Source organism: Antechinus flavipes, chromosome 4 (assembly GCF_016432865.1).
Source record: "Antechinus flavipes isolate AdamAnt ecotype Samford, QLD, Australia chromosome 4, AdamAnt_v2, whole genome shotgun sequence".
NCBI lineage: Eukaryota > Metazoa > Chordata > Mammalia > Dasyuromorphia > Dasyuridae > Antechinus > Antechinus flavipes.
Window position 1 is genome coordinate 224,237,118 of NC_067401.1, and position 27,656 is coordinate 224,264,773.

Genomic DNA, 27,656 nt, shown 5'->3' on the forward strand with positions numbered 1-27,656 from the left:
TTATTCCTTCTGTGGCAGCATAGTCCTGGTCATGTAGTCAATGAAGTCTTCAAATCATTGGGAAATAATCCATTACTTCTAAGTTTTTTAAACTATAAAGTTCACAAAAGTTTTAATGCAGTTTTTAATTTTGATAACCACCATTTTTCTGCACTAAAACTCTGGAACACCTATATTTAGCCATAGTGTCTCCTTTTCTTTGACCAATAGAACTAAGAATAACCATTTTTTACTCTGGTGGAGTATCATACCATTAGGGAAGGCGAAGCATCAGAATTATTTTATGTCAGTACCATATACTGGAATGCTCCAACCGAGACATGCTGAGACAGAACAGCAAAGAAAGCATAACAAAAAGAAGAATTATCATCCTGAACTTGAAGTCAGCTTTGGTGAAAAGAACCAACCCACTGGAAAAATTTATCTTTTGAATCAAATATAAACAATGGTACTGAATAAAGGAGCATTGCCTAAAAATGGGTGTTGTATAAAGAAAAAAAGATTTAAACATCACCATTCAAGGCATTGTAATGAATCACATAACTGATACCAAATTTGACTCAGTATCTCCTACCTTCACAGCAGTTGCATACTGTTCTGAATATTTTTGGCACTCATCCATCTTGTTCTGTTTCATTTCTATTTCAGATACCAGCATCTATAAGCAGAGAAATTATTTAAGAGAAAATAATAATTTAACAGAGACAATTTAACCAAGAAAAAATTAGCATTAAACTTCTTTTCAATTTGCTGGAATAGTATCAAATCAGTTACTGCTATAACATCTTAATTTAATACTTTAGCTCCTTAGTCCCATTGTAATTTATATGTGGGTAGAGTGGATAATCTCTTAAAGAACTTTAAAACAATTTTCATTTGCCCTAGAACCAAAGGAGTGGAACTTGTGAAGACAATATATGCAGTGGCAAAAAACAAAAACAAAAACAAAAACATTCTTCTTTTAGTAACTCCTCATTCAATCTCATCATGTCAAACATGGACACAAAGGAATAAAAGGTTGAAAATTATTAGTATAGGGTTCATTAAAATCTGCATTTATGAAGTCACAGCACTGGTAATTCTAATATTTTTCTCTAACCCAAGAATCCATCTACCTATAACCCAAATAAATGTCCTTTGGTCAAAGCATTTCACCAAAAAGAAAATATTCTGTTGATATCATCAAGCCAAGTTTTGTGTTAAAAAAATGAAATTGTACCAAGCTGAGGTAAGATGAGAGATCTATAACTTAGTCCAGGATCAACAGTTCCAAAACACTGGAGATCCAAACTGCAAAATTAACCTTGGTACTGACACAATTTCAAGGGTTTTCAAGACTACATATTATTCATCTTCTTTGAATAGTTCCAATCTGAGTTTCCCTCTTTCTCCTCCTACCCAGGAGTAAGTAGAACTGATCAGTCTTCAAGGATGAGATAAAGATATTGATCTCCCCAACTATACTGTTTAGTGTCTTGCCATTCACCAGTTTTTCAAAGGTTGTTTTTCATATGCAGGGTCCCTATTTATAACAGAGGTAGAGCACAAAAGCAAAGGATCTCAACACTTGTGTCTTACTTCACTATTTCTATTTAAAAGCCATTCAGATGTGCTTCCTGGTTTTCTCTGTTTAAATCTAGCAATAGATTTGAAAAAAAAATTTTTTTTAAATGACATGTTTGAATAGAATCCATTTTGATTTACTGACCAATCCATTACTTAAGTGTATAGAAAATTGTGTTTTTTAGGAAATTGGAGAAGGATGGTGGGAGGACAAAATGAGAAGTTTTATTAAACTAAAATAGTCACAGATTTGTTATATGAGACTAATTTTTTTCATACCTTCTGTTGATTCAGTTGTGTTGCCAATGTTTTACTATTCTCGGGTTGGTTTTCCTGAATCTTTCTCTGAGTATCTTCAACATGCTGAATCCAATCATCCAGAGGATGATATGTATCCCTATAGTACTTCAGAGATTTGCCAATAGCTTCCAAGTCACGTAATCTTAGTTGCATTTAAGAAAAAGAATTATCAATAAAAAATTAGTTTGAAACTTCCAAAGATATATATGAGTAATAATGGTTAAAGCTTCTCGATAGAAAGTCAAAACTATGTAGTAATTATTAATTAGCATTTACTGAATACTCACTACAAGCATGACATGATCAACTAACTTACTGAAAACTGACCACATGGTAAAAAACGTAATTCACTAAAGTGAGGGAAAATAATATTTGGTTCTAGGACAAGATCTTAATTACTTTAAGCAAATCATATTTACACTTCAGTTTTCACAGCTTTAAAAAAGGTAATCCCCATGTTTATGTGCCTTATGAATAACAACCATTTTAATTTTGTGGTAGTATTCTTTCAAGAAATTTAATTCATGTTATCAATATTTAAAGACTTTCCTGATTCCCTCACTTAGCTGCCACTAAAACTTTGCCCCTACTAAAATACTTTGTAAATGTTTTGTATATGCTTATACATTTTCTTTCCCCTCATAAGAAATTTGTCATTATTGTCTTTTTAACCTAAGACTTTGCATATTACTTGTTTTCAAAAATGAGATAATATATGCAAATCCCTTTGCAAACCTTAAAGTACTATAAATGTTAGCTATTTGCAATGATAGTAGTATATATACTTAATAAATGCTTATTGATTGATTAATAGTTTAGAAGATGAGAGAAGATGCTATTCTGCTTATTTAAATTACTCAAAAACTAACTATGCATCTCATTTCTTTCTCTTTAGCTGAAAGAGAATATGATTTCTTTTCCCTTCTGTTAATTCAATTGTTGTTGAACAATAAATTCATCACCTAAATAAGAAAAAGATCGACACTGTTTCTTAGTCATATACCAAATATATAATTGCCAAAGTTTTCCATTGCCAACTCCAGTGGTCTTGATTTGCCAGTGAACGCAGATGGCTCCAGAGGAGAGAAAGAAGCTGTTGACTTTGCACAACCCTCCCTCACTTTAATTCATTTGCAAGTCATGACATCTCCTTCCTGATGTCATGACCCTGTTCAAGAATGAAGGACAAACAACAACTTGTGAACAACAATAGCTGTCCCACTAGGGACCCAACTAGCCAGTTCTAGTTGGATATAACAGCTCTTTTCCTTCTTTCCTTGTTTTCTTTTTTCTTTCCCTCCTTCTTTCCCTACTTCCTTCCTTCCCTTCCTCTTCTCCCTCTGAACAAATAGGGAATCATGACCTTACACCTTGTAGTATTCGGCCCAAAGGAACATACATTTTGATCACTGAAATCTGGCCAGGAAATCTTAGGGTTTATAGGCTAGATTTCTTTTTGATAGATCATGCCTTAAACCCAGATCACCCTACCTGTCACTGATTAGCCAACAACAGGTCACAGTACAAGCCTTACATGGTTACTGTTTTAATTCTGATAACTCAGAGTGAGTGTAAAGAGCAATTGTTTCTGCTTGGGCCAGAAATCTTAAAGATCTTCCCCTCACATATTAATTTTGATAGCTAAAGGAGGCCATTTTTGCCTCATTTTTATCTTAGTCTTAATCACTTAAATGGACATTATCTCAGACATTAGCTTTAAAAGGCCAGGGACTCACACTGCTTCCAAGGCTATTTCCAGTCTTCCTGCTCTATATGATGCCATCAGACCTAGATGGCTCCAGGAGAGCGGGTGAGGCTGGTGAGTTTGCACAGTCCTCTTTCACTTAAATATAATTTATTTACAAGTCATGACCATCTTCTTGATGTCATGGCCCTCTTCAAAAATGAAGGACAAATAATAGTACCAGAACAATGTTTTCTTCATGAGACACTATATATTTTTAATGGTTAAATAGAACGTTATATTCCTAAGAGGTATTATAGTATAGTGGACAAATCACCCTTAACACAAAATAAAAACATATTCAGAATAAAATGTCTAAAAGTTACACAGAAAACTCCCTGAAACATATAAAATCTTTTCAGAGACATTCACCATGATAACAAAGCCACTACCCTGAGGATTTTGCACATTTTCACCAAACTATATGTAGTTTGGTATATAGAATATATAGAACAAGTATATAGAATAACTTGTTTTATTTTGTGTATACATGCATAAACACCTGCAATACATGCATGTACAAACATATATGTGTATGTGTGTAAAGACACAGGTTTGTGTATGTGCGTATATCTACATGTATGTGCATGTGTGTATATTGCATTATACACTGACTACAGTGTATACTGATTGCATACGTATATAGGACTCATATATACAAATAAAACTCTGTGGAGATTCATATCAATATCTCCTTCACATATGTGTGCATGAAATAGGTTTATGTATGTGTATTTATATATGTACAGGTATAGCTGTAAGACATGTGAATGTATGTTTATATACACAAATATACTGATTCTAATATGCTGACAGAGTATATTTTGTGTGTGTTCATGCAGAAATCTTTCAAAAATTATGAAAAAAGTTTTTTAAAATAATTTTTTAATTAAATCATATTTTAACATGGTTGAAAGACACCAAAAAACAAAATCATACCAACCTGTTTTCAATCTGAGTGTGAACATTTTGCCATCTTTCAGCTAACTGATCTGCTTTTTCTTTGTGCCAATCAAAGTCAAGATCACGTTCTTTATAGGTTATAAACATCTGATCACTAATGGCTTTGGCTTTCTGTAATTCATCCTCTAAAGCATGAAATACTTCCCGTTTTTCATCAACTTCAGATCTCCATTGCTTAAAAAGATAAAAATGATTATTAAAATAATTTCTAAGAACATGTCAACTATTAAGTGATAAAATTCAATATATTTATGTGCTCAATTCTATATACTTTCTTTATTCATACAGGTAGTGATAATAAGCTAGCATTTATATCAAAGCTTCTGAAACTCTGGGTCATAACCCAATATGGGTCATGTAACAATGTGGGAGTCACAAAATGATGACTTATTAACAGTAAATTTTTGATTTGCATGCCAATTTTATATACCTATATATTCAGAATTGCATTGAAAATTTTTCAGGTGAAAAAGGGTCCCAAGTGGGAAAAGTTTAAGCAGCCCTAATTTATAATGCTTGAAGTCCCATTCATGGAGAACATAATTTGGGGTTCTATGATGGCATGAGCATATATGTGAGATACCATATACAAAGCACTTTGCAAATCTTAAGACACTTTATAAATAGTAGCTACTACACATATTAGTAAAAAACAGTTAAATACAAGGTAATTTGGAGAGGGGTTCAGAAAATGTTTCTTGAGATACATCTTAAAATATCCAGGCTTTATGGAGTGGACATGTAGAGATAATTGGTATGGAACAAATTATAGAATAAGTATATACAAATATATAAAAACAATCATATAATTTATTCCTTTTCCTATTTAAAAAAAAAATCATTCTTTATACCTAAGCAATATGTAGAACACTACCTCATAAATCATAGGTAATCAAAAAATATTTTGTTTTGTTTTTTACTTATTCCTACCATACCTCAACATCATCATAGAACCATAAAGTACTCTCTGTGCTTAAGAATAATGAAGGTATTCAGTTATTTCGTAAATGAAGATTAACCTTATTCCAAAGAAAATAACTTTGAAATTGATCTACTACTGAGATATTTAGGGACTTTACAAGGCAATAGAGAGAGTTGTAGCTAATTTGTTTCTTTTTAATAAATTAATTTTTAAAGGGGTCAATTATTAAAAACGCTATATATACACATTATGTTCAGAGATGTAGTTAGGTCTGTATATTGGGATCCAAATGTCTATTCTTTATGTGCTCCGATGTATACACACATATACACATGATACAGACAGATAGATCTATTTCATACACATGTGAAAGATATCCCTTAGAGATGTATTTGAACATGTGAATCATACATACTTTTAAAGTACTCATAAGATTTTCAATATTGTTCTTGTCAGCTGTCACAGCTTCTTCCTCACACAGTTTAGTTTCATAAAGTTTTACAAGTGCTTCTGCCCCTTGTGTATTTTTTAATACTAAATTAACAGTTTTCAACCTGGAAAAAAAAAGTTATTTTTGTTAAGTAATCATCTTACTACAATAAAATGTCTTTTTACCCAGACTATTTTCAGTCCTAAAATGACATGAGATATTTGATATGCTAGTGATTTTCTAACACTTTTATTTATAAGTAGATTAGTATCAGACTCATAGGATTCAAGATTGGAAGAGAGTTTAGATATCATCTGTTATAAGGAAATATAAAAGATCTGAAGTAGTTTATTCCAAAATCCTCTTTATACAGCTGAGGGAACTGAGGTTAAGAGAGATCAAATGATAAAATGTCATTCAATATTAAGGAGCAGAGCTGAAACTATAGCCCAGTACCCTTTGACTCCAAGAAGTTTCTCTTTTTAAAGTCCCTAACATCATCAAGTGATTTAACATCAGGGACTGTCATGGTTTTGTGAATGAAAAGAACACAAAAGAAGATGCATTACTATCTGCCTTGCTGTAACAGACTAAGGTCACTATAATTGAAATCACTTTGATGCGCATTATTTCCTCCATTAGAATGTGAGTTACTTAGAGTGTATTGATTCCTTTGCTTTACTATTTGTTTTTCCAGTGCTTTGCATACATAAGCATTTAAAAAATGATTTTTTCATTCATTAATTATATTCTTTCATTAAAACTTAGAATCCAATTCACTACTACATACTTAGAAAATGTCTATTTGATATATCAATACACAAATGATGTTACTTTATAACATCAAAAAGGACTCAAAAAAGAAATTCCCATAAATCTGAAAGTTAACAGTTAAGTTGTGAAGTCCCTGATATGACATCAGTTTTACCTTCATCTCAACCAGTTTATATCAACTCATGGCTTTCCATGAAACTTTCCTACAAAGAAATCATAAAAATCACCCTAAAAGTTTAATTCTTAAGAATGGCTACATTTCATTATAAGCAAGGCTAATATTTATACTTCTAAAACTTGAATTCAAATCAGAATCACAGAAGGTGAGAAGTAGCCCTAATGTATGAATCTCTTTGACTTTATCCTGCCTATGAAAAACACATAAAAGATGTATACTAACATTAATGTTCCCCTCAGATCCTTCCCAGAATATGAACAGGCAATAAATATATTATGTATATGTGTATGTGTGTTTGTTCACAAGTACATATGGCATCCAACAATGAGCCTAATTAAATCAAGTTTCAGGAACAGAAGGTTAGTGAGAAGGTGATGAACTTTTCTGCTATAATTACACAGATGTCTTCAAAACCTTCAAATGCAGAAAGATCTATGTGTTGCATTAAAACAATCATGTATTGCTATTTAAAAAAAAAAAAAAAAAAGGAGGGCAGGGAATACAGCAGAATGCTAGCTTTGAAATTCGAGAACTTGGGTTTCAAATCTGAGCCCTTCTATTTCCTACTGTATTTCCTTGAGGGCACATCACTTAATAGCTGCAGGTCTCAATTTCTTCACCAGTAAAATGACCTTTAAGTATTGAACTTTAAAAACTATGAAATGTATTAAATGTTGAAAGACTGAAAGCTTCATGGCTTAAAGTGTACTAATACCATGAAACTATCAGATTTTTCAAAGTACCAAGGAAAGGAGTTCACAATATGTGCACAAGAATAATAACATACTTATCTATGTAAATGGAAGACATGGAATAGATTTGATTCATGTTCTGAATGATGATATTGAGTTCTGAGCGCAAAGTTGGGGTGGATGGTGATGCCGCAGCTTGACTGAAAAATTCTTCACATTTATCTGTGATGGTTGCCAAATCATCTTTGATTCGATCCAACTCTTTTTTGAGTTTCTGTGGGGGGAAAAAGCTCATGTAAATCATGTATATATTCTAAATATATTGCTTAGGATAAAAGCATGATTATGTATACATTTAGGTGGCAGAGTGGATAGAATAGTGAGCAGGATATTAAGAAGACCCAAGTTCAAATACAATCTTAGTTACTAGCTACGTAAACTTAAATGAGTCACTTATCTCTGGTAGGCCTATATGCTCACTGACGAAATAAAGGATTTAGATTTGATGGCCTTTAAGGTCATCCTTTCTAATTTTAAATCTATGATCCAATTTTTACAACACTGTCACTTACCAAAGACTTCCTTTCCTTCCTTCATCCTCCATTAATACATTTCATAGTTTTCAATGTTTAATACTTAAAGGATGTTTAATAATTAAGTACAGTTAAGCAAAACATAGCAACACATTGCCCATATTTAGTAGCATATGCCTGAATGATATAGCTATAATTTTGGGTAATTTTTCTAAAGAATTCTTTTTTTTAAATGCCATAATTTAATAGGCATCCTCCTTACACAAAAAACATAAGGGAAGATACAAGAACAAATAAGAAAATCCTATAAACAAAACCCAGAAAACCATTTCAGCTAACTGGTTAAATCATGATAACAGTAACTAAGACACTATAAACTCATCAGTGAATTAGGAGGATGTCTACTCCTGCAAAATGAGTCGATGAGAACAACTTGTTCCAAAAAAACCATGAACTTGGGCTTGAAAGAGGTGGAACACTTAGAGCTTGGTCAGATATAGAAGATAGATGCCATAGTCATCCACCTCATTCCAGGCCATTGCCAATTGTCTCGACTTTTGTATTGTTTCAATGACTTGGGAAGAGAGGGTGAATTTGATAACTTTATGCAACTTTGCCTCACTTAAATCTAATTAATGCACAAGTCAAGACATCATATGTGAGTCATTGGTCCTCTTCAAAACAAAGGACAAACAATAACAAAAGAGCATAACTGCTTCTTCATTAAGTAGTCATTATTAACTTTTTCTCCTAAAGAATTTTTGGGAGGAAAGTGAGCCATGACCATCAAGTTTTGCCATCCATTATTTCCTTAAGGACAACTAATTAAGAATGATGATAAAAAAAAATATTCTTTAAACATCATTTCTTTAGGGAATGTTGAAGAAAAGAAATAAGAATTTATGTGGCATCTACTATGTGCCAGACACTGTGCTAAACCCTGTACAAATATAATCTTATTTGATCCTCACAAGAGCCCTGAAAAGTAAATGTTTTTATTATTCCCATTTTACAGATGAGGAAAAATAGACTGGCCCATAGTCACAGAGTTAGGAAATGTCTGAGATCACATTTAAACTCTGGTCTTCTTGATTTCAAGTACAGTGCTCCATCCATTGTGCAACCTAGATGCCTCAATCAATCAATAATCCTTTAATAAGATTCTATAAAGACAAAAATGATATCCTTCCTTCCTTCAAAGAGCTTACATTCTACTGGGATTAAGAGTAGGAGTGAGAATCAACATGATCACATATAAGTAAATCAAAAATATTAAGAGAAAAGAAGCCCATTAAAAAAATTCATAGGAATTAATTCTAGCAGGTAAATTAAATTAATTCTAGCAGGTAAAATTTATTTTAAAGTTAAGTGTCTTTCCAAAACTCACCTCTTGCTCTGTGATCCTGAACACACTTTCATGCAGATCATCTCTTTCTAGTGGGGTTCTGATCTGTCTAATCAACCGATCTTCACAGTTTTCCAAGCGAAGTCTGATATTTCGGACTTCTGAGATGTAAAGATTGTAAACAGATTCTTCTTGCTCCTCTGTGGATATAAAAAAATAACATTCAATGTAAACATTTTCCCATATTTTGGGCATTAGTACATATAAGTTAATATAGCAATCAGCAATAACTTCCTGAAATGCTACTAACTCTGTGCTCTCCAAACCAGGGTTAACATTCCATTTCCACAGAAAAAGCAAATTTAGCTTTTCTTTCTAAAATGTGTTAATCTTTATTAGAATTTCCGTTATTCATTACAGTTGTGAAACTTAAGTTCTTATAGAATATTGCAGTTTAGGAAAAAATATGAATATCATTTTCCAATACTGCTAAATATTTTTCTAAAAACAATAATAAAAATTACTCATTTCTCTCACACTCACTTGATGAAATATAAAATACTAACTCCATATATAAATCAAGAAATTTTGAATTAGGAAAAAATATAAATAAAAAAATTAAATGACTATTTTTGAATAATGAACAATTGTTATATGACTCCCAAGAAATATTGTGGAATTTACTTTATTATAAAGATGCAATTGTCTTAGGAAGTCATCTAGGTTTTATATGTTCATAAAATTTTCTTGTTTCTTAATAATTTTTTTTTATTAAGAGCCATTTATTTTGAAGCAGCTAGGAGGCACAGTAGATAGAGCATCAACCCTGAAATTAGGAGGACCTGAATTCAAATCTGACCTCAATCACTTAACATCTCCTAGCTATGTGACTCTGGGCAAGTCACTTAACCCCAACTGCCTCAGGAGAAAAAAAAAAAGAACCACTTATTTTCTCTTTTCTTCCACTAGTAAAAAAATGAAAAACAAAAGTTTTGGTTTCAACTAAGAAGGAAATGTTTGGTTTTTTTTAATTATCGATTCTTTTATCATGTAGTAGAGCATAAAAAATGTCTGACGTACATCAAAAACTGATTCATTTTCTGTTCAGGTAACATAAAATTTTCCCAGAATGGTTAGGTACTATCTGATATAGTACTGTAAATTAAAAGAATTAAGTATAATTACAACATAATTTGTGGCTACACACACATACACACAAAGTGAAGGTTTAACAATGATGGTGAACTAGATTCCATTAAATTTTAAGGACAACTTGATCAACTTATCACATTTTGATTTCACAGTATTTACATTCCACTAACCTATAAGGTTTCACTTACCTATAGATGCATATTTTAAATTGAAAAATTAACATGAATAATATAGTGATAGCTTTTTTATAATAGTCATATAGCATTTTTGTATGTTTTTTTCTCATGTTGTCCTATAAATAGTTTAAATTTAACTAAACCCTTTTTCACACATGAAAGACAAATTTTAAATAGTGACTTCTTACATCCTTATTAAGTTTGATAGTGAAACAACATAAAATTGAATAATCGATGCTTTAAGAAAAAAATAATGTTATGTAAGAAACAATCTTACCTCTTTCTGCTGATTTCAGAAGCTCTTGATAGTATTGTTTGCATACATTAACCTCCTTTTCTAGTTGTGTTATATCTGAGCCTGAAAATATTTGGGATTCCTGACTATCTTCCAGGAAGTCTTCAAAACGAGATTCTAGGTTGCTTAGGACCTGTTGATGCTCACCAGGTAACATTGTTTTTATCTGAAGGAAATCGTAAATCTACATAAGTTAAACAGTTACAAAAATAAGATCAAATGAAATCTGAAGAGCTATCCCAAACAATTAATTAAATAATTTTCCAAAAAAATTCAAAGATTTTGAGATTGATAATCATGAGCAGTTAAGTCACCTGGAAGTGGTGTTCTCCAACTCATCAAAAAATGATAATGATAATAAGAGCTGGCATGTATTCAATATACCCTTATAACCACCATTGTGAGATAAATAATGAAAGCATTATTCCTAGATGAGGAAGCTAACTCAGAAATGTTAAATCACTTTATAGAATCAGACTTTGATAGAGCAAATGCTTCTCCTTTTACATATGAAGAAAAGGAAGCCCAAGACCAGTAGTAAAAATCCATCAGGATTAAAACCCAGATTCTCCAACTCCAGACTCAGAGCAAAAAAAGTGCAGGGCTTTCATCTAGTAAACAACAGAAACAGAATTTAAGTCCCATACATAAAGTATTTAAAATGAATAGGTAATAATCAAAATGCAGCTCATTATACCATAGCTCTGTTAATTTGGCATGTAACAGGGAAAACACATATTGGATCTGATCTAAAAATTCCTGGATTTGAATCTTAATTCATTACCCTATTCTCTTAAACAAGTCAATTTAATCTCTGTGTACCTTCCTCATCTACAAAATAAGACCAGCACTGAAGTAGAATCAAATAAGATAATGTTCACAAAAGAGCTTTTTAGAAATGTGAAACATTATATAAATGCCACTTTTTGAACTTTGACTTTTTATGCAAATGGAATACTATATTACTGAGAAGATATCAGAAGCCACTATTCTTGAATGCTTTTTGGAAGCTTCAAGATTAATAAATAAGAAATAAATAATTTTTTGACATTTCAGATCTTTAAATGTTAAGATCAAAATATCTAAATGAGGCTCCCCAGTTTCCTTTAAGACTAGGTATCTTGTCTTTATTCTAGATTATATCAGCCCCAAACAATTTAAATGTCCAAGATGGCTTGTCATTGTTTCACTTACCGAGGCAACATTGCTAGCCCGAAGTGTATCAATTTCATTAACCAAATAATGCCAGGAAACCACACTTTTCATATTTATGTGAGACTCATGCCAAAGGGCCAGAACATTCTGAAATTGTTGTTCAATTCTGAAAGAAAGGAAAGAATTATAAACAAATAGTATTATTTATTTTATAAATAACTTGTGATAGATTGGGACATCATAAGTTTTACAAAATTGAAATTCCTCTGGCAGCCATGATAAGTTTTTCCCTTTAATAACCCTTTTTCTCTAACATTTGAAAACATTAAATTCACTATTCTAGTTCTCTTCTTTTAGCTGGTGCATACCTGTTTGCAGTGTCAATGGCTTCTTTGTTTGGTGGAGGAACAGTAAAGCACACTGATGGGACCATGGCTTCATTCCCAGTTGGACTAATGACCTTCCATTTAGCACGATGGGAATTGCTTGCTAAAACACATTCATCATCTTTGTAAATGGTTATCTAGTTTTAAACAAAGAACCAAACATAATGAGGTGAAAATTAGGAGACCCTTTGAAAGAACATATATGAAAGAAGGGAAAGGATCTCTCATCCCACAAACAAGGAAAAAGTGACAGATTACAAATGGAAAAAAAATAAAGATGCTACCATTTTCAAACATTCTGTGATCAATTTTCAATGCTTGTTATTAACTCCACCATAAAGAGACTTAAGGTTCTTACCTCAATCTGTCGGTAGTCACAAATGGCTTTAATTGGAATGGATGTTTTAAGTGGATTATCAGGGTTCCTTGGCTTTAGTTGAATTATTGTCTTTGCCCTGCCCATTAGACTTGCTATTGTGCTCTTATATTGCAAAAGTTCTTCTTTTTCTTCCTATATATTAAGAAAGTTTAAGAACACATACAAGTAACTTTCAAAGTAGTTCATTTCAAACAAATAAAATACTCCAAAAAATTTACTTTTAAAAAATTTTATTATATTTAACCACTAAAAAGTAATTCCAATGACCAAAAAAGTCATGCAATTTTGAAAGAAATATGATGAGAATCAAAAGTAATATGATATAGTGAATAGAGTAACAAACTTGAAAGTAAGAAGGATCAAAAAAATAAAAAATGAGCTTCAAAAAAAAAAAAAAAGAAAGAAAGAAAAGAAAGTCAGAAGGTTCAAGTTCTGTTGTGTGCTGTGTGAGCACAGACAAATCATTTAACTCTTCTGATTCCATGGACTGATCTGGTAAAAGAAGTATGCATAACAAGGAGGAGCCCACATTGATAAAATCACAGCTCTAAACTGACCCTCCCACACACAAAATTGTGAGAATACACAAACTTAATAGGATTCAATTCAGAAAACCCAATTTTACTTGCTTCATATAAAATGAGCTTAATGCTTTTAAATTTTCCATTCCTACCATTGACTCCTGGACAAGGTCTTCCAGCTTATGGATGCTGCTAGATCTGTCACAACTATATTTCCGCTGAATGGCATCTTTTAAATTCTTTAGGTAGTCTGTCGCTTCTTTGGCATCATTGAAAAACTAGGGAAGAAATGATAGAAAGAGGTAAACAATGATAATAAAAAAGTTAAATTGCTGTAAAGTTAAATTTCTTCACGAACAAGTACAAGATGATATTAAATACTAGTATCTTGCATAAAAAATGAATCATTATTTATTAGCTTCTTACAGAAAAGGTGATATTTTATGATGCTACACATGAATAGACAGATGGATGGATGGATGGATAGATGGATGAGAGAGCTATTACTGTTCTTTGTTCTTGAAGAACATCATGGCATTGAGAAAGTGAATTCTCACTTGAAAGTGAATAGGATTTATGTGAAGATGGGCTATGCAAAGTCTCCAGCTTCACTTTCTCCATCAGAGCCATCTGAACCTAGAGATCAGAGACAGATCAGCACAACTGAAGATAGCCCTGGATGCAGTAGGAGACTTTGGCCTTTTTTAAGTTATAGTCTAAACAGTTCTCATTTTTACAGAGGCAGCCACTCTCAGCAATTGAGGCCAGGTAAGATAAGAGGCAAAGAATGGATTCTTCTAAGTTCTCCCATCTCATCCAGGGCTATCTCCAGTTGTCCTGATCTGTATCTTCCTACTAGACCCAGATAGCTCCAGAGAAAAAAGTGAGGCTGGTGACTTTACATAGCCCTCCCTCACCAACATCCAGTTCACTTGCATGCCATGGAGCTATTTTACTTCCCTGATTTCATAGTCCTCCTTGAATCTGAAGAACAAATAACTGGTGAATAGGACAAGCTGTCTTACTGGGAACCCAACTGGTCATTTCCATTTGAACAATGTCATTCTTTCCTTTTTCTCTCCTTTCCATCTTCCATTCTCTCTGTCCACATGAGGAATCATACCCTTACCTGGGGATGCTCCAATCAAAGGAAAAGTCAAATTTGATGGTTGAAATTTCTAAAGATGCCTTGGGGATTGTGAATTAAGATTTCTTTCTTACGAACCATGCCCTTGCCCCAAATCACTCTAGGTTTCATAGATTGGCCAACAATAGGTTCCAGGCCAAATCCCACTTGGTCACTGTTTAGTCCCTAATGGCTCAATGTGAATGTAAACAGCAACTGTTTGGGTTTTGTTTTTTTTTTTTTTTTACTTTTTAATAGCTTTTTTATTTTTAAAATATACACAAAGATAGTTTTCAGCATTCACCCTTGCAAAACTTCATGTTACAAATTTTTCTCCTTGCCTTCCCTCTATTCCTTTCCCTAGATAGCAAATAACTGTTTCTGATTTTGACCAGAAACTCTGAGGGCCTTTGTCTCCCATATATATAAGTATAGATATATACATTTAACACACCCACACACAAACATACACTACATAATATGTGTGTATGTATGTACATTTAAATTCTGGTTTAAACCTCACCTCTACTGCTCATTGGATTTGAACATATATTATAATTATGTTTTATATCAATATTGAAAAAATAAAATACAGTACAAATATGAAGAATATTTTTAAATTCTGATAAGGGTACAGTTTTGTTTTACATCTTTGGGGCACACTTTCCCTTAAGATTTAACATAGGCCACTGTGCCATAGAAGAAAACGTTTCTACAAATTTTGCTGTTATACTAAAATTGATTATTTCTAATTAATATAATTAAATAACAAAACATAACAGACTTTTATTCTTAGTCAAACTAATCATTTAGTATGACATTAAGTCACAACCAATTTTATTTGTAGTGTTAATACCTCAAAATATGTGCTATTCTCCTTTATGTGTTGTTCCACGCAGTGGCAAAGTTGTAAAATCCAACTCCACTGTGTCTGCATTGCTGCTCGATATGCCTTTAAAATGAATCACAGTTATAATCAGGGGAGAAACAAAATAATCTAGAAAATGTTAGTATAAAATAAGATATAATAATATCCTAAAAGAGATACTTATAATCACAAATGCATTTTGGAACACTATAATATTTAATAGGTACAAACTAATCAAACCACAGTAATCACTTTTATTCCTTTACTTATAATAAAGCAATGAAAACTAAATGTACAGGATAGAACTTTAGAAAATTAGAGTGATTTCAATTCAAGTCAAGCAATTACCTTGTACAAGATAATCAATTAATAAGTATTTGATCTATTTGATCCAAGAATCCTTATCTGCTCACAATTTTCACCCAAAATTATAAAATGAAAGAGAAATAGCAATAAAAGATATGATTAAGACCATATTTTAGAGAGAATATAAATTATAGAATTGAATTATATTCTTTGGATTTCTTCCTAAATGAATAATGAACATTTATTTTTCCTTGAAAATAAGTATTTAAAATCTCAAATGGAAAAAAAAATCTCAAGTCTTCTGTAATGGTTTTCATACAATCTCCTTTCATTGCTTCTTCTCAAATATACCCAAATCTCCCTCTTTCTCTATTATTTCCTTTGAAGTGTACTTCAAAAAATAAGTGCTATTTTTCTTCTCTGAATTTCCACAGTACAGGTTGTAATTACTCTATTATTCTTTAGTCACTTTTTAATATCCCCAGTGACATAGCTGCAACTTTCTTTTCCTTTTGATAATCTCTCTAGCACCTGGCATAGTTATTGACACTAATCAGGCAACTGATAAATTTTTTAAATTATGTTCCAAAAACCTAATATATTTTGCGAGTTTTTGCAGTATCATCAGTGATACATTAAAAAAGGATATGACCTTCCATTAGAGAAACTGACATCAAATTCGAACTACTTCAGTTTACAATATAATGGTTTCCAGCAGATGGCGCTCAAAAATTTTTAATGACTAGTTCAAACAGTATAACTTCATTCTGAATTGTGAAGAACATATTCCCTTTATTAAGACATATTACCTTAGATGTTACACAAAAACATTCTGTTATTATTGCTGCTATTTTTACTGCCTCAAAATAAGTTTATAAGACTTGATTGAAGAGAAAAAATGTTTATATATACCTAGTAAGACTCAATTTGGAGTCTGTTATATATTTCCACACAGTTGTAATTAATTTTTCATTCAAAAAAATTGGCTTGAAAAATACACCTTTGTGGTTATTTCATAGAGTATTTTGTCTTAAAATAATGAATTGTGATTGATACACACACTCTGTGTGTACAAACTTTCTTTATATCAAATGCTAGTTTAGTAGTAGTAAATATTGTTAAATTAAGAATACCTATATATTAATTATACCTTGTCATTATTATCAAACTATGATAATATATTCTATCAGCTTTCATATTTTTGCCCTGAAAAATTATTTTTCCTCTTATTTCTGTTATAGTTTCTTCTCACACAAAAACTCTTTAATCCTCTTGGTGATTTTTATTGTCATTCTCTAGATTTTTTCATTTCTGTTATGTTTCTTAATGTGTCACAACCAAAATGATATGCTATATTTTTGATGGACACCAATCACATTTCATACAAAAGAAGCACTTCTAATACCCATTTTAATGAAGCAATTTTATCTTCTTGGTGACAGTAACATACAGGGCTGAAATCTCCAGGAAAAAGTTTCTTAAACCACTCCCCTTTCTAACACTATAATTGATAATTAAGTGCATATCATTTATAGACTGAACTTCTTACATTCTTGCCCACACACAAAGCTCACCTGCTACTCTCCTGCCCACTCTCCTTTGGCATCTTCTAAGTCAAAAACTGTATCTGTCATCAATCTGCAGGACTGAATAAACCTATGTAACTTGATTCCATCCAAAACACTCTTGCTACTTCTGTACTTGAAATGTGGAAATTATCTTGGCACTTTGCCATAACAATGTCCCAGTTTACACTAAAGAAATATGTCATAGATAAACCTATTAAAATGAAAAGTTTCCTGGTAGCTCTAAAAAATAAACTGCCTCTTATGAGATTCAAGAATGACTTCACCATAACAAAGTCAATTTATATAAGGTCAAGTGATAATAGGATTCTAATATAGATACTACTGAATGTAAGACTCAACATAACTTGGTTTCAATATTATTGTTTTGTTAAAATTAAGTATATTAAGAAAAAAGTCTTTGAATTACCAAATGTATAAATTTATTTCTCAATGTAGAATCTGAAGCTTAATTAAAAGCCAACATTCATTAACTGACTTACCTCAATAGTTAGTCGGGCAGGATGGTTTTCTAGAAGAAGCTGCTCTGCTATTTCCTGAACCGATTTAATCACTTCTTCCTTTTGATCAAGTTCTCTCATTAATTCCTTATAGTGTTGAGGGGGGTATAGGGAAAATAAGAAAAACTATATTAGACAGCTGGTTTTAAATGAAATATAGTTTTTCCTAGCCAAGTATTACTGTTATGCTTACTGAATGGTATTCCTTTTTCCTGGATATGTTTGAATTTCTTTCACTCCAGTCATAAGCAACTTCTTCCTCCTCTTTTTCATTCAACCAAATAAGCTCACTAGTGGCTCGAGATACAAAGTTGTGGAGAGTATCTAGGTGTCGCTCCTGATTCCTTGATGTATTCTTTTAAAGGGAAAATTATAAATTAAAAATGGCGTTTTTGCCAATTGCACACATGTGCATATGTGTATACACACACACACACACACGACTGAGAGGTATAATTTATCTTACCAAGAGTTTTGCATACTGACTCTCCAATCTATGCAACTTTTCTGCATATGTGAGTTTGAGGGGAGCAGTCATTTGGATCTGTTTGAAATAGAAGCATCACAACAACATTTTAAAGGTTAAGTATCTTGAGTTAAATAAAATGATTCATTTCAATTCAAGTCAAGCAATTACCTTGTACAAGGTAATCAATTAATAAGTATTTGAGTGCCTTCCGTGTGTTAGGCACTGTGCTGAGTACTAAATTACAAAAATGAAAGCCAAATAGTTCCGTCCAGAAGTTTCCATTTTATTGGGAAAGACATATACATATAGAATACATGTAGACTGTATACAAAATAGATAAAAGATGACTGGTGGGGAAGGAGAGGGCACTAGTAGCTATGAGAACAGGTCAGGGTTGACATGAGAAATGATATCTGAGCTGGGTTTTGAACTAAGAATTCTCAAAGACAAAGGTGAAGAGTGTATCTTAAGCATGGGAGAGAGCTACTATAAAGCCACAACTACAAGAAAGGAGTGCCATGTATAAGAAACACAAAGAAGGCCTGTTTGATTAAATCATAAAGTGAGTAAATGTAATAAGCCTGGAAAAGTAATCTAGAACTATACTGTGAAGAAATTTAAATGCCAAACAAAACAGTTTATTTTTGCTTCTAGGGCTTACAGGGAGCCACTGGAATTTACTGAATAGACGAGTGACATGGTCAGACTTGTGCTTTAAATAAATCACTTTGGCAGTTGGATGAAGAATGGACTAGAGAGCCAAAAGACTTGAAGAAATGAAACCATTGGGAAACTATTTTAATAGCCTAGGTGAGAAGTGATAAAGAGTTGAATTAGGGTGTGCTTGGAACAGTTATTAATTGCTTGATTTATGGGACATTCATAGGGAAAAAAATATATTTTAAAATGAAATACAACATTTTTAAATACACATACCTCACTGATTTTAGCTTCTTTAAGGCTAGATTCAAATTCTTCAATAGCTCTATGAACATTTTTGTGATTTTCTAAATGGCTTTCAACACTGGGCAAATCAGAACCCCATTCAGTTCGATCCAGTTGCACCTTAAAAGAGCAACAAAAGCCCTGGTGTTAATAGGGAATTGCTAGAAAGAAAGGCAGAGCTGACAGCTGAAGTCAAGAGGTTTACCTGCATTTCATCCACCCAATTCAAGAGATCTTGAACAAATTTCATGTTGATTTCCTCTTCTGTTAAATTCTGATCTAACAAAGAAGATTTTAGAAGAGGTTTTCGGATTTGCATCAGCTTGAGTGTTTGCAATGAATTTGTGTCCACTCCTGATCCAAAATTTGGAATTAATCCTGATGGAAAGCCAGGTGTATAGGAAGGAGTAACAGATGGAGTCAGTCTGGAAGTCAAACCTGATGACAAGCCAGATGTCATACTGGAAGGGGTGAGTGAAGGTGTTAAACTCTGGGTCAGCCCTGAGTTTAAGCAGGGATTTAAGGTCTGTGCAAATCCTGAGTTTAAACTTTGTGTTATTCCTGATATCATGAGCTTTGTCTGTTCTGTTGTCAGGGAGCGTCCTTTGCTGTACACAGAAGAACATTCACTTCTTAAGGCCATAATTTCATCACGTAGTTTTGCAACCCTATAAGGCAATTACATTTGCTTTTTAAAATCTCATTACCACATACAAAAAGCATTTTCCCCATGTACATTTTTTCAAAAATTGTTTTGCATTTGAATTTTAGAAATTTTAAAGGCCCTTTCAGAAGTGTTCGACTCACTGAAAGCCAATTCCAGGGCTATGCTTACTATGAGAATTTTCTGTTCTATAATTTCAATCACTTTTTTCAATTTAGATAATTTTTTAAAACTGAAGTCATTTTGACCTGATACTTTATTTTGGCAAAATTCAAAAGTCAATATCCTCAATGGTATGAGGAAAAAATGAACGAGAAAAATGCCATCCTAATTCACAATTTCCATTCAGGTAAAATCCAATATCTTTTTGTCATGTTCTATCATTTCAAAATCTGCATATTGTCAAGCATAAGTAAAAGATTGTTTTTCAGATTTAAAAAAAAGAATGTTAATGCTTTTCCCACTCATGTTCAATAGTGAGAAAAAAATTTTAACCCAGTTTTTTCATTTTAAAAATGAGAAAACTAAGGAAATAATATATAGATGCATTTGAAAGTTAGTCATTGGTTTCTATCCATTATGATAAATATGGAATTTTTATGTAAATCAATAAACATAGAAACATACAGTACAATAAAGTGACATTCATTTCACATGAGAAAAGATATATATCATATAAGACATATCAACCAAATATATTCTTTTCCTAAGATGGTTAATTCTAAACTTGGCACAAGCATGCACATATACCTACATACATACATATGTGTGGCAAAAATCAAAAATTATTTACCTCTGTACCAGCTGATCCGCTTGATAGTATTTTCCATCAATAAGAATTTGAACATCAATTACATGCTGGCGTAAAAGATTCTCACTTTCAAGTATGTATCCAGCAATTTCTGCTTCATTCTGGAACTGCAACCCTGATTCTAATCTTTTAGAATCCTATATTTTAAGACAAATATTAACAATATAGTCACAATTGACTTTTTTTTTAATGTTTTAAGAATGCCAAAGAATTTTATAGATATTCTTATTTAATCCTCAGCAATAAGGTGAGATCAATACTCTAGGCATATGATGTCTAATTTATAAATGCAAAAAAAAAAGGAAGCACAGATAGGTTCAGTGACTGATCCAAAGTCATATAAGCTGTTAGGATCAAATGAGATTTGGTCTATGATTCCAAATCCTGACTTCTTTTCATAAAATCATGCTGACTTTCATAATATTAAAAAAAAAATTCAACTATATTAAAAAGAAATTTTCAATAAATTTTTAATGGCATAATGGATAGAGGGCTCATCTCAAAGTCAGGATGACCTTGGGTTTAAGTACCATTGCTGATACATGTTGGCTTAATGACCCTCAGTAAGCTTTTAACTTTTTGGTACCCCAAGCAACTCTCTAAAACTACATTTGGAAGAACAGTGACTAACCTACAGTGGTAGAAGGAGCTCCCTATTAGCAAAGGAGGGAGAGGGAAAGGGAAGAAAAGAAAAGATGGGGGGGAGGGGAGAGGGAAGAAAGGAAAAGGAGAAAGAGATAGGGAGAGAGAGAAAAGAAGAAAGAGAGAGGGAGAGAAAAGGAGAGAGGGGGGAGAAAAATAGAAGAAGAGGGAGACAAAGAAAGAAGCATGGGGGAGGAAATAGAGAAAATAATAAATTAATGAACAGATAAATGTATAAATGAATTTTTAAAAACCATACAAATGAATGAATGAACAAAAATAGTTTTGATTTTTTTATCACAAGTCCAGGCTAGACTAAAAACAAAAAATTTTAAATACTTAAACTTGCTTATGGATTCTTTGTTTTTCTTCCATTTTGATGGGTGGCCACACCCTTTTAAAAAATGCAGATAGCAATATTGTAATACAAAAAAATAGCTTTTTAATTTTCTTTTTAAAAGGCAGGTCTGAAAATTCTGAAAAGATAAATACCCAATAACTCATTAACCCACAAATGAGTATTTCAATGAATCAAGATTCATACTACCCACCAACCCTCTATGTCCTGAATGCTAACTTACAGCTTGCAGGGCCTTTCGAGCAAGAATCAGTTTGTCTTCACAGACTATACTGTCCCTCTGAATCCGGCTTGCAATCTGCTGTAACACTTCCAACCTAAAAGGAGACAGAATATTAATGGCTTTTTACTCTCTTGACTAGAAAAGTCATTTCCACAGAAAACACAATAAAAAGTTTATAAAAAGTGGTGAAGAAAGTTTCAACCCAAATATATAGTACCTGTGTCCATCAAAGGATTCATTGCCAAAGCTTATACAAGAATTGATCAAAGTTGGTCCACAGTGGACAGAAAGAAAATTCTCATTTGAGTCGATGCTGGTGCGGGTGCTGGTGGTATTGCTCATAACAGAGTCGCTGCTATGGTAACTATAGCTACTGCTCTGCATTTTTTACTCTCAGAATAATCTTCACTCTTGGTCCATTAAAACCAATTTAAAGCAAGAGCTAGTGAAGAAACACCACAAAAAGCACTGCTTCCAGGAGGAAAAGTAGCTTCTGAATGATGGAGCATTGTGGCCTTCTTTAAATAGGCTTCAACATGCATATTCAACACACAGCAAATAATATTCTGATAACTATTCAAAAGGATCTAGCCTAAAGCTAGGCATATGCCAGTTGAGGTTTGCCTTTTGTAGCCTGCATTAAATCTCAACAAGTACAGACTAATCAGGATGATTGGGGCGTCACTGACAAAGATAATGCCAAATACTTTTACTAAGAGTCACAGCATTTAAACTAGGTAAAAAACAACTCAGTTCCCAAAAAATGGCTCACTATAAACTATACATCAATTATCTTTTCTGTCCTTTTAGATAATGATAAGTCCTAATATCTGGATCACTCTAAGGATCTTTCTTTGAGAACTGATCCTCAATTAAAAGAACACAAGTATTTATAACATATGTTAAAGAGACAGGTTGACATTGTAAAATGTGAAGGAGAGAATTGCACAGGTCAATTATGCAGTGTATAATGACACACTTCATTACACATGGAATAAAATAAATTTTTATTCCTAAATTATGGGATGTATCTTGTCTATGCAGATCAAAGTAATCAAATACTTTCCAAATTCATTATTTTACTTTATAATGTATTTGTTGTTGGTAGGTCATTTTTCAATCATATGCAACTCTTCATGACACCATTTGGGGTTTTCTTGGCAAAGACTCTGAAATGATTTCCCCTTTCTCTAGCTTATTTTACACATAAGGAAACTAAAACAAACAGGGTTAAGTGACTTGCCTAAGATCATATAGTTTGTAAGTGTCCTGAGGCCACATTTGAACTCAGGTCTTGCAGACTCTTTATAGCCATATTGAATGTGCCCTCCATAAGCCCATTTCCAATTATACTTATTTAATGCTTTGTTTTTTAGGTTGCATTTTTTTTTAAAGCCAAACTTCAATGACAGCAAAGACAAAACTCACAAATTTTATCTTCACTTATTCTTCCCTCTTGTGGTATGCAAACTCTTCCTTTACTCCACCTCTTTCCCACTTTATGCCAGGTAGGGATTATTTGAAATGCCCAGATAATGCCAACAAACTTGTTGTGTCAAGAAAATTAAGGCATTTGCCCAACCCATTATCCAAAGATTTTCATGCTTGCCTCCCCAATAATATAAAAGCACTAAATCACAGAATTCCCTTTCAATTCTGCTTTATAAAGAACTTTCTCTCTTTGGACTTGTCTCTGCAAAAATAAAGATAGAAGGAATCAATAATTTCTATTTATACTAAACTCTAAATTTCTAATCCTTTGATTCTTAGGATATAAAAAGAAACATCAGGTTTTTCTATGCCAAATATATAGCTAACTTAAAACCTTGTTGTTAAATAGCTCCTTTATTAATATATATATATACATATATATTTTTTTAAATCAGTTTTCATACACACTGCAATACAGAACACTGGGAAGCCTATTAGAATTGGAAATTAAAGGATCTGAGTTCAAACCCCAGATTTGCTACTTTATAGTTTATGACCTTACAAAAGCCACTTTAACTTTTTTATGACTCAGTTTCCTTATCGGTTAAAAATTGAACCAGATGGCCTCTAAGATACTTTCCAATTCTTCATATTATAATACTACAATCATTTTCTTTCTATCCCAAACTACAATTATTAAATGAAGTTTTCCAATATTTTAGTAAATAAATATGCTATCTAATTTTGGTTATCTAGAATATCAGTGCCACATGCTATATGATTCAAGATGATTTTCATCCTAACGATCCAGCAACAAAGGTATCTTATTAAGTTGTAAACTTTCCAATTCACATACTCTTATCTTTATCCTCTTCAAGAAAGGGGCATCATGATTTTCAATTAATTAAAAGTGGAATAATGGTTTTCTTCCTTGTCTATCTCCTTGTTTTAATGAAGAATCAAGCTGATTTTTTATACTCTAGATAAGAAGGTATAGGCAAGCAGAGGAAAAGATTTTTGATTACAGGTTTGATTACAGGTACACCAAGTATAGGAGCTATGAAAAGATTTGGTTACTGTCATACTGCAAAAAATTTTGCTAATAATAAAAATATCATTTCCATCTCATTTTCTATAACCTATTTCTAATTCTTCTATATCCTTAACTGGGAGGCCTAATATGAAAAATAGTGTTTTTAACTAAAAACAGAAAAAATTTAAATCCCAGAAGAGGAATCAGTAAGGAAACTGAATAAAGATTCCACCTCTCTTCTTAATCCCTGTTTATTTTTTTTCATGGAATTCCATATTTGCTACAGGCCTCTCTATCTATCTGTCTACAGATAGAGGCCTTTCTTCATTTGCTAGGCACTAACAGGGAGCATTAATATTCTCTCAAAATATAGTCTTCCATTAAATGATTTCTGAAACTGCAATGCAATTCTAGATTCTGAGACTTGGTATGAAAAGCCTGGAGACAATGGGTATATCTTGGAATATATTTGAAAGATAATATTCATAACAATAGTCATATGAAAATATTAACTTTTTTACCTCTCCACTTCTGGCCGTAGAGTCTTCTCCCGCTCAAGCATGGCTATAATGAGTTTTCCCCATTCTTTTTCTATATCATTTGGATGGTAGCCCTGAAGGAGTTTGATGCGCCCAAACTCTATCCAAATCTTAGGAAAAAAAATACAAAAAAGCAATGTAAAACATATATCAAAAAAAAAAAAAGAAATATTGAAATTGATATAATCAAAAGAAACCAAAATAAAAAAAAAAAAGAAATCAAATCAAAAAGAAATAAATTACCTCTAGTAATTTATAGAGACGTTTAATTTTTGACTTTTCTATCTCCTTTGGTGGAATTTCTGTTTCTTTAAATTGTAAATATTGATTATAAAGTGCCTGAAATAAAACAGAAAAGATAACAATAAGGATAAGACTTCAAAGATCTATTTTCACTATTCTCTAATTTTACCACTTTGAATATCAACTACTCTTGTCTTCTGTCCACTGAGAGAATCCCTTTATAGTACTGTACTAGGGAGCAAGGCTGATATCCAAATTAAGGGGAGGTATGATATACCATATTGTGGCTGTATGTAGTTACATTTGAGGTTACTGCACATAATAATCCACGTAATTCAAATCCACATAATAATGAATCATGTTTTAAAGGCGTTCTACTGTAACAATTACAGCTTTCTATAAAAATTCTATCACAAACCAACTAAAAAAAGAGCATTTAGCAAAAACATTAAAAATATATATATCAAAGGATATTTTTTTTTTTTGGTCGATTAGTGATGTCTGACTCTATGATCCCCTTTTGGAGTTTTCTTGGCAAAAATAATGGAAGGATTTGCCATTCCCTTCTCCATTTCATTTTATAGATTAGGAAACTAAGGCAAACAGGATTAAGTGACTTGCCAAGAGACACACACTATTATGAATTTGAGGCTAAATTTGAACTCAGGTCCACCTATCTCCAAGACTAGCATTATCCACGGTGCTACCTAGCTCCTTTATAAAAATAGTTAAATACAGTTTCTCATCAAGAACAATGGATTCTCAATTCTGTAGAACAATTTGGAACTATGCCCAAAGGGTATAAAAACCCTTTGATTTAACAATACTCGTACCAGGAATGTATTTCAAAAGAAATTTTTTAAAAAAGAAAAAAGACCTATATACACAAACATATTTATAGCAGCTCCTTTTCTAGTGCAAAGAATTGGAAACTGACAGGATGTCCATCAACTGGAAAATGGATAAATAAATTACGGTATGTTATTATAATAGAATACTATTGTGCTATAAAAAATGATGACTAGAATGGTCTCAGAAAAACCTAGAAAAATTTCTATGAGTTCATGCAAATTGAAATGTACTGTGTACAAACTAACAGCAATAGTGTAGGATGATCAGCTGTCAATGACTGCTGTTCTCAGCACTACAATAATCCAAGACAACTCTGACTTAATGAAAAATGCTTTCCATAACCAGAGAAACAACTGATCATATCTGAATACAGACTGAAGCATACTTTTTTTTTTTTTTTTTTTTTTGGTGGGGGGGATGTAAAGGGGAGCTTATGTTTTCTTTCGCAACATAACTTTTATGGAAATGTTTTGCATAACTTCACATGTGCCTTCTCAATAGGGGTAGAGAGTGAAGAGGGAAGATGGAAGAGAATTTGTAACTCAAAGCTTTAAAAACAAATGTTTAAAATTGTTTTACATGTAACTAGAGAAAAATATTAAATAAATTTTAAAAATGGAAAAAAGAAAAACAATAGGTTCTGAGTCAGACAGCCTCAATTACAATTTTGGCCATTTAAATTCATGATATGATGGTAAACTATTTTACCTTTTTTCCCTCAGTTTTACTATTTACAAAAGAAATGAATATTTACACTACCTAGTCTTTGAAATTGAAATTTAAAAAGTACTTTTAGAACATTAGTGGTTGTACAAATGTGAATTATTATAATCATTTTATAATTTTTATGCTCATTAATATATGCTGGCAAAATGTTAATTTTTGCTTCCTATAAAACAGTGGGAGCTAAATTTTATTTTAATTTATAGTTCTAAAAGCCAAATATAATAAAGATAAAATGAAACTGAAGCTACTGAGTTTCATTGTTTTTATGATATTTTCAATCATATATTTAAATTATTATCCCATTTACTGCTCTAAGAATCAATTCAACTAAAATTATATGTATTGCTTCAGGTCATGTAACAATAATAAACAATTGTTAATATTTTAAATAACTTCAACTTCAAAATCATATTAAAGTAAATTTCATATGTTTAATTAGATGAATGTTAATAAGTGAGTATTCCATCTTCATGGACATCAAATTTTAATTCAAGCCTATAAATTCTAAAACAAAATCATTTCTGGTAGATTTTGTTCTATACCTTGTGTCATAATAATATCATCCTGTATTTCAGCCTTTGTACTTGCCTCTATACCCTCTGATCCTCTGAATGGAGGATAGATAGGGAACTCCACTCAAAACAGCTATTGAAGAAAAGGATCCAGGACAGCCACATCTTCATTCCCACCTGGCTATGCTGCTTTAGATTTTTTTAATCATACTTCCATGCCAAATGACTTCCCTTCCTTTTTCCCCACCACAATCCTTCACTCTGCCCCATTGTTTTTCAATTTTCTTCTATGTGTATTATCCTCTTTAAAGGCA

At 32.1% G+C, this 27,656-nt stretch overlaps 1 protein-coding gene across 3 annotated transcripts in view; it reads right to left on the minus strand.

Moving 5' to 3' along the window:
* Positions 1 to 27,656, minus strand: part of DST (dystonin) — a 591,073-nt gene that overhangs the window by 185,956 nt on the left and 377,461 nt on the right. The window contains exons 13-33 of one of the 3 annotated variants that reach the window (XM_051997184.1): positions 25,253 to 25,348; positions 24,992 to 25,119; positions 22,007 to 22,100; positions 20,766 to 20,920; positions 19,514 to 19,976; positions 19,300 to 19,428; positions 18,361 to 18,438; positions 18,088 to 18,249; positions 17,877 to 17,981; positions 15,491 to 15,586; positions 13,661 to 13,786; positions 12,967 to 13,119; positions 12,591 to 12,745; positions 12,262 to 12,388; positions 11,050 to 11,233; positions 9,487 to 9,644; positions 7,662 to 7,840; positions 5,908 to 6,046; positions 4,551 to 4,744; positions 1,843 to 2,005; positions 575 to 658 (exon numbers count right to left, since the gene is read on the minus strand). In XM_051997184.1, the coding sequence (XP_051853144.1) occupies positions 575 to 658; positions 1,843 to 2,005; positions 4,551 to 4,744; positions 5,908 to 6,046; positions 7,662 to 7,840; positions 9,487 to 9,644; positions 11,050 to 11,233; positions 12,262 to 12,388; positions 12,591 to 12,745; positions 12,967 to 13,119; positions 13,661 to 13,786; positions 15,491 to 15,586; positions 17,877 to 17,981; positions 18,088 to 18,249; positions 18,361 to 18,438; positions 19,300 to 19,428; positions 19,514 to 19,976; positions 20,766 to 20,920; positions 22,007 to 22,100; positions 24,992 to 25,119; positions 25,253 to 25,348 (3,168 nt within the window). Of the gene's footprint in view, positions 1 to 574; positions 659 to 1,842; positions 2,006 to 4,550; positions 4,745 to 5,907; positions 6,047 to 7,661; positions 7,841 to 9,486; positions 9,645 to 11,049; positions 11,234 to 12,261; positions 12,389 to 12,590; positions 12,746 to 12,966; positions 13,120 to 13,660; positions 13,787 to 15,490; positions 15,587 to 17,876; positions 17,982 to 18,087; positions 18,250 to 18,360; positions 18,439 to 19,299; positions 19,429 to 19,513; positions 19,977 to 20,765; positions 20,921 to 22,006; positions 22,101 to 22,223; positions 22,467 to 24,991; positions 25,120 to 25,252; positions 25,349 to 27,656 lie in introns of those variants that run through there. The other 2 variants (XM_051997185.1, XM_051997186.1) reach the window with 2 other exon arrangements.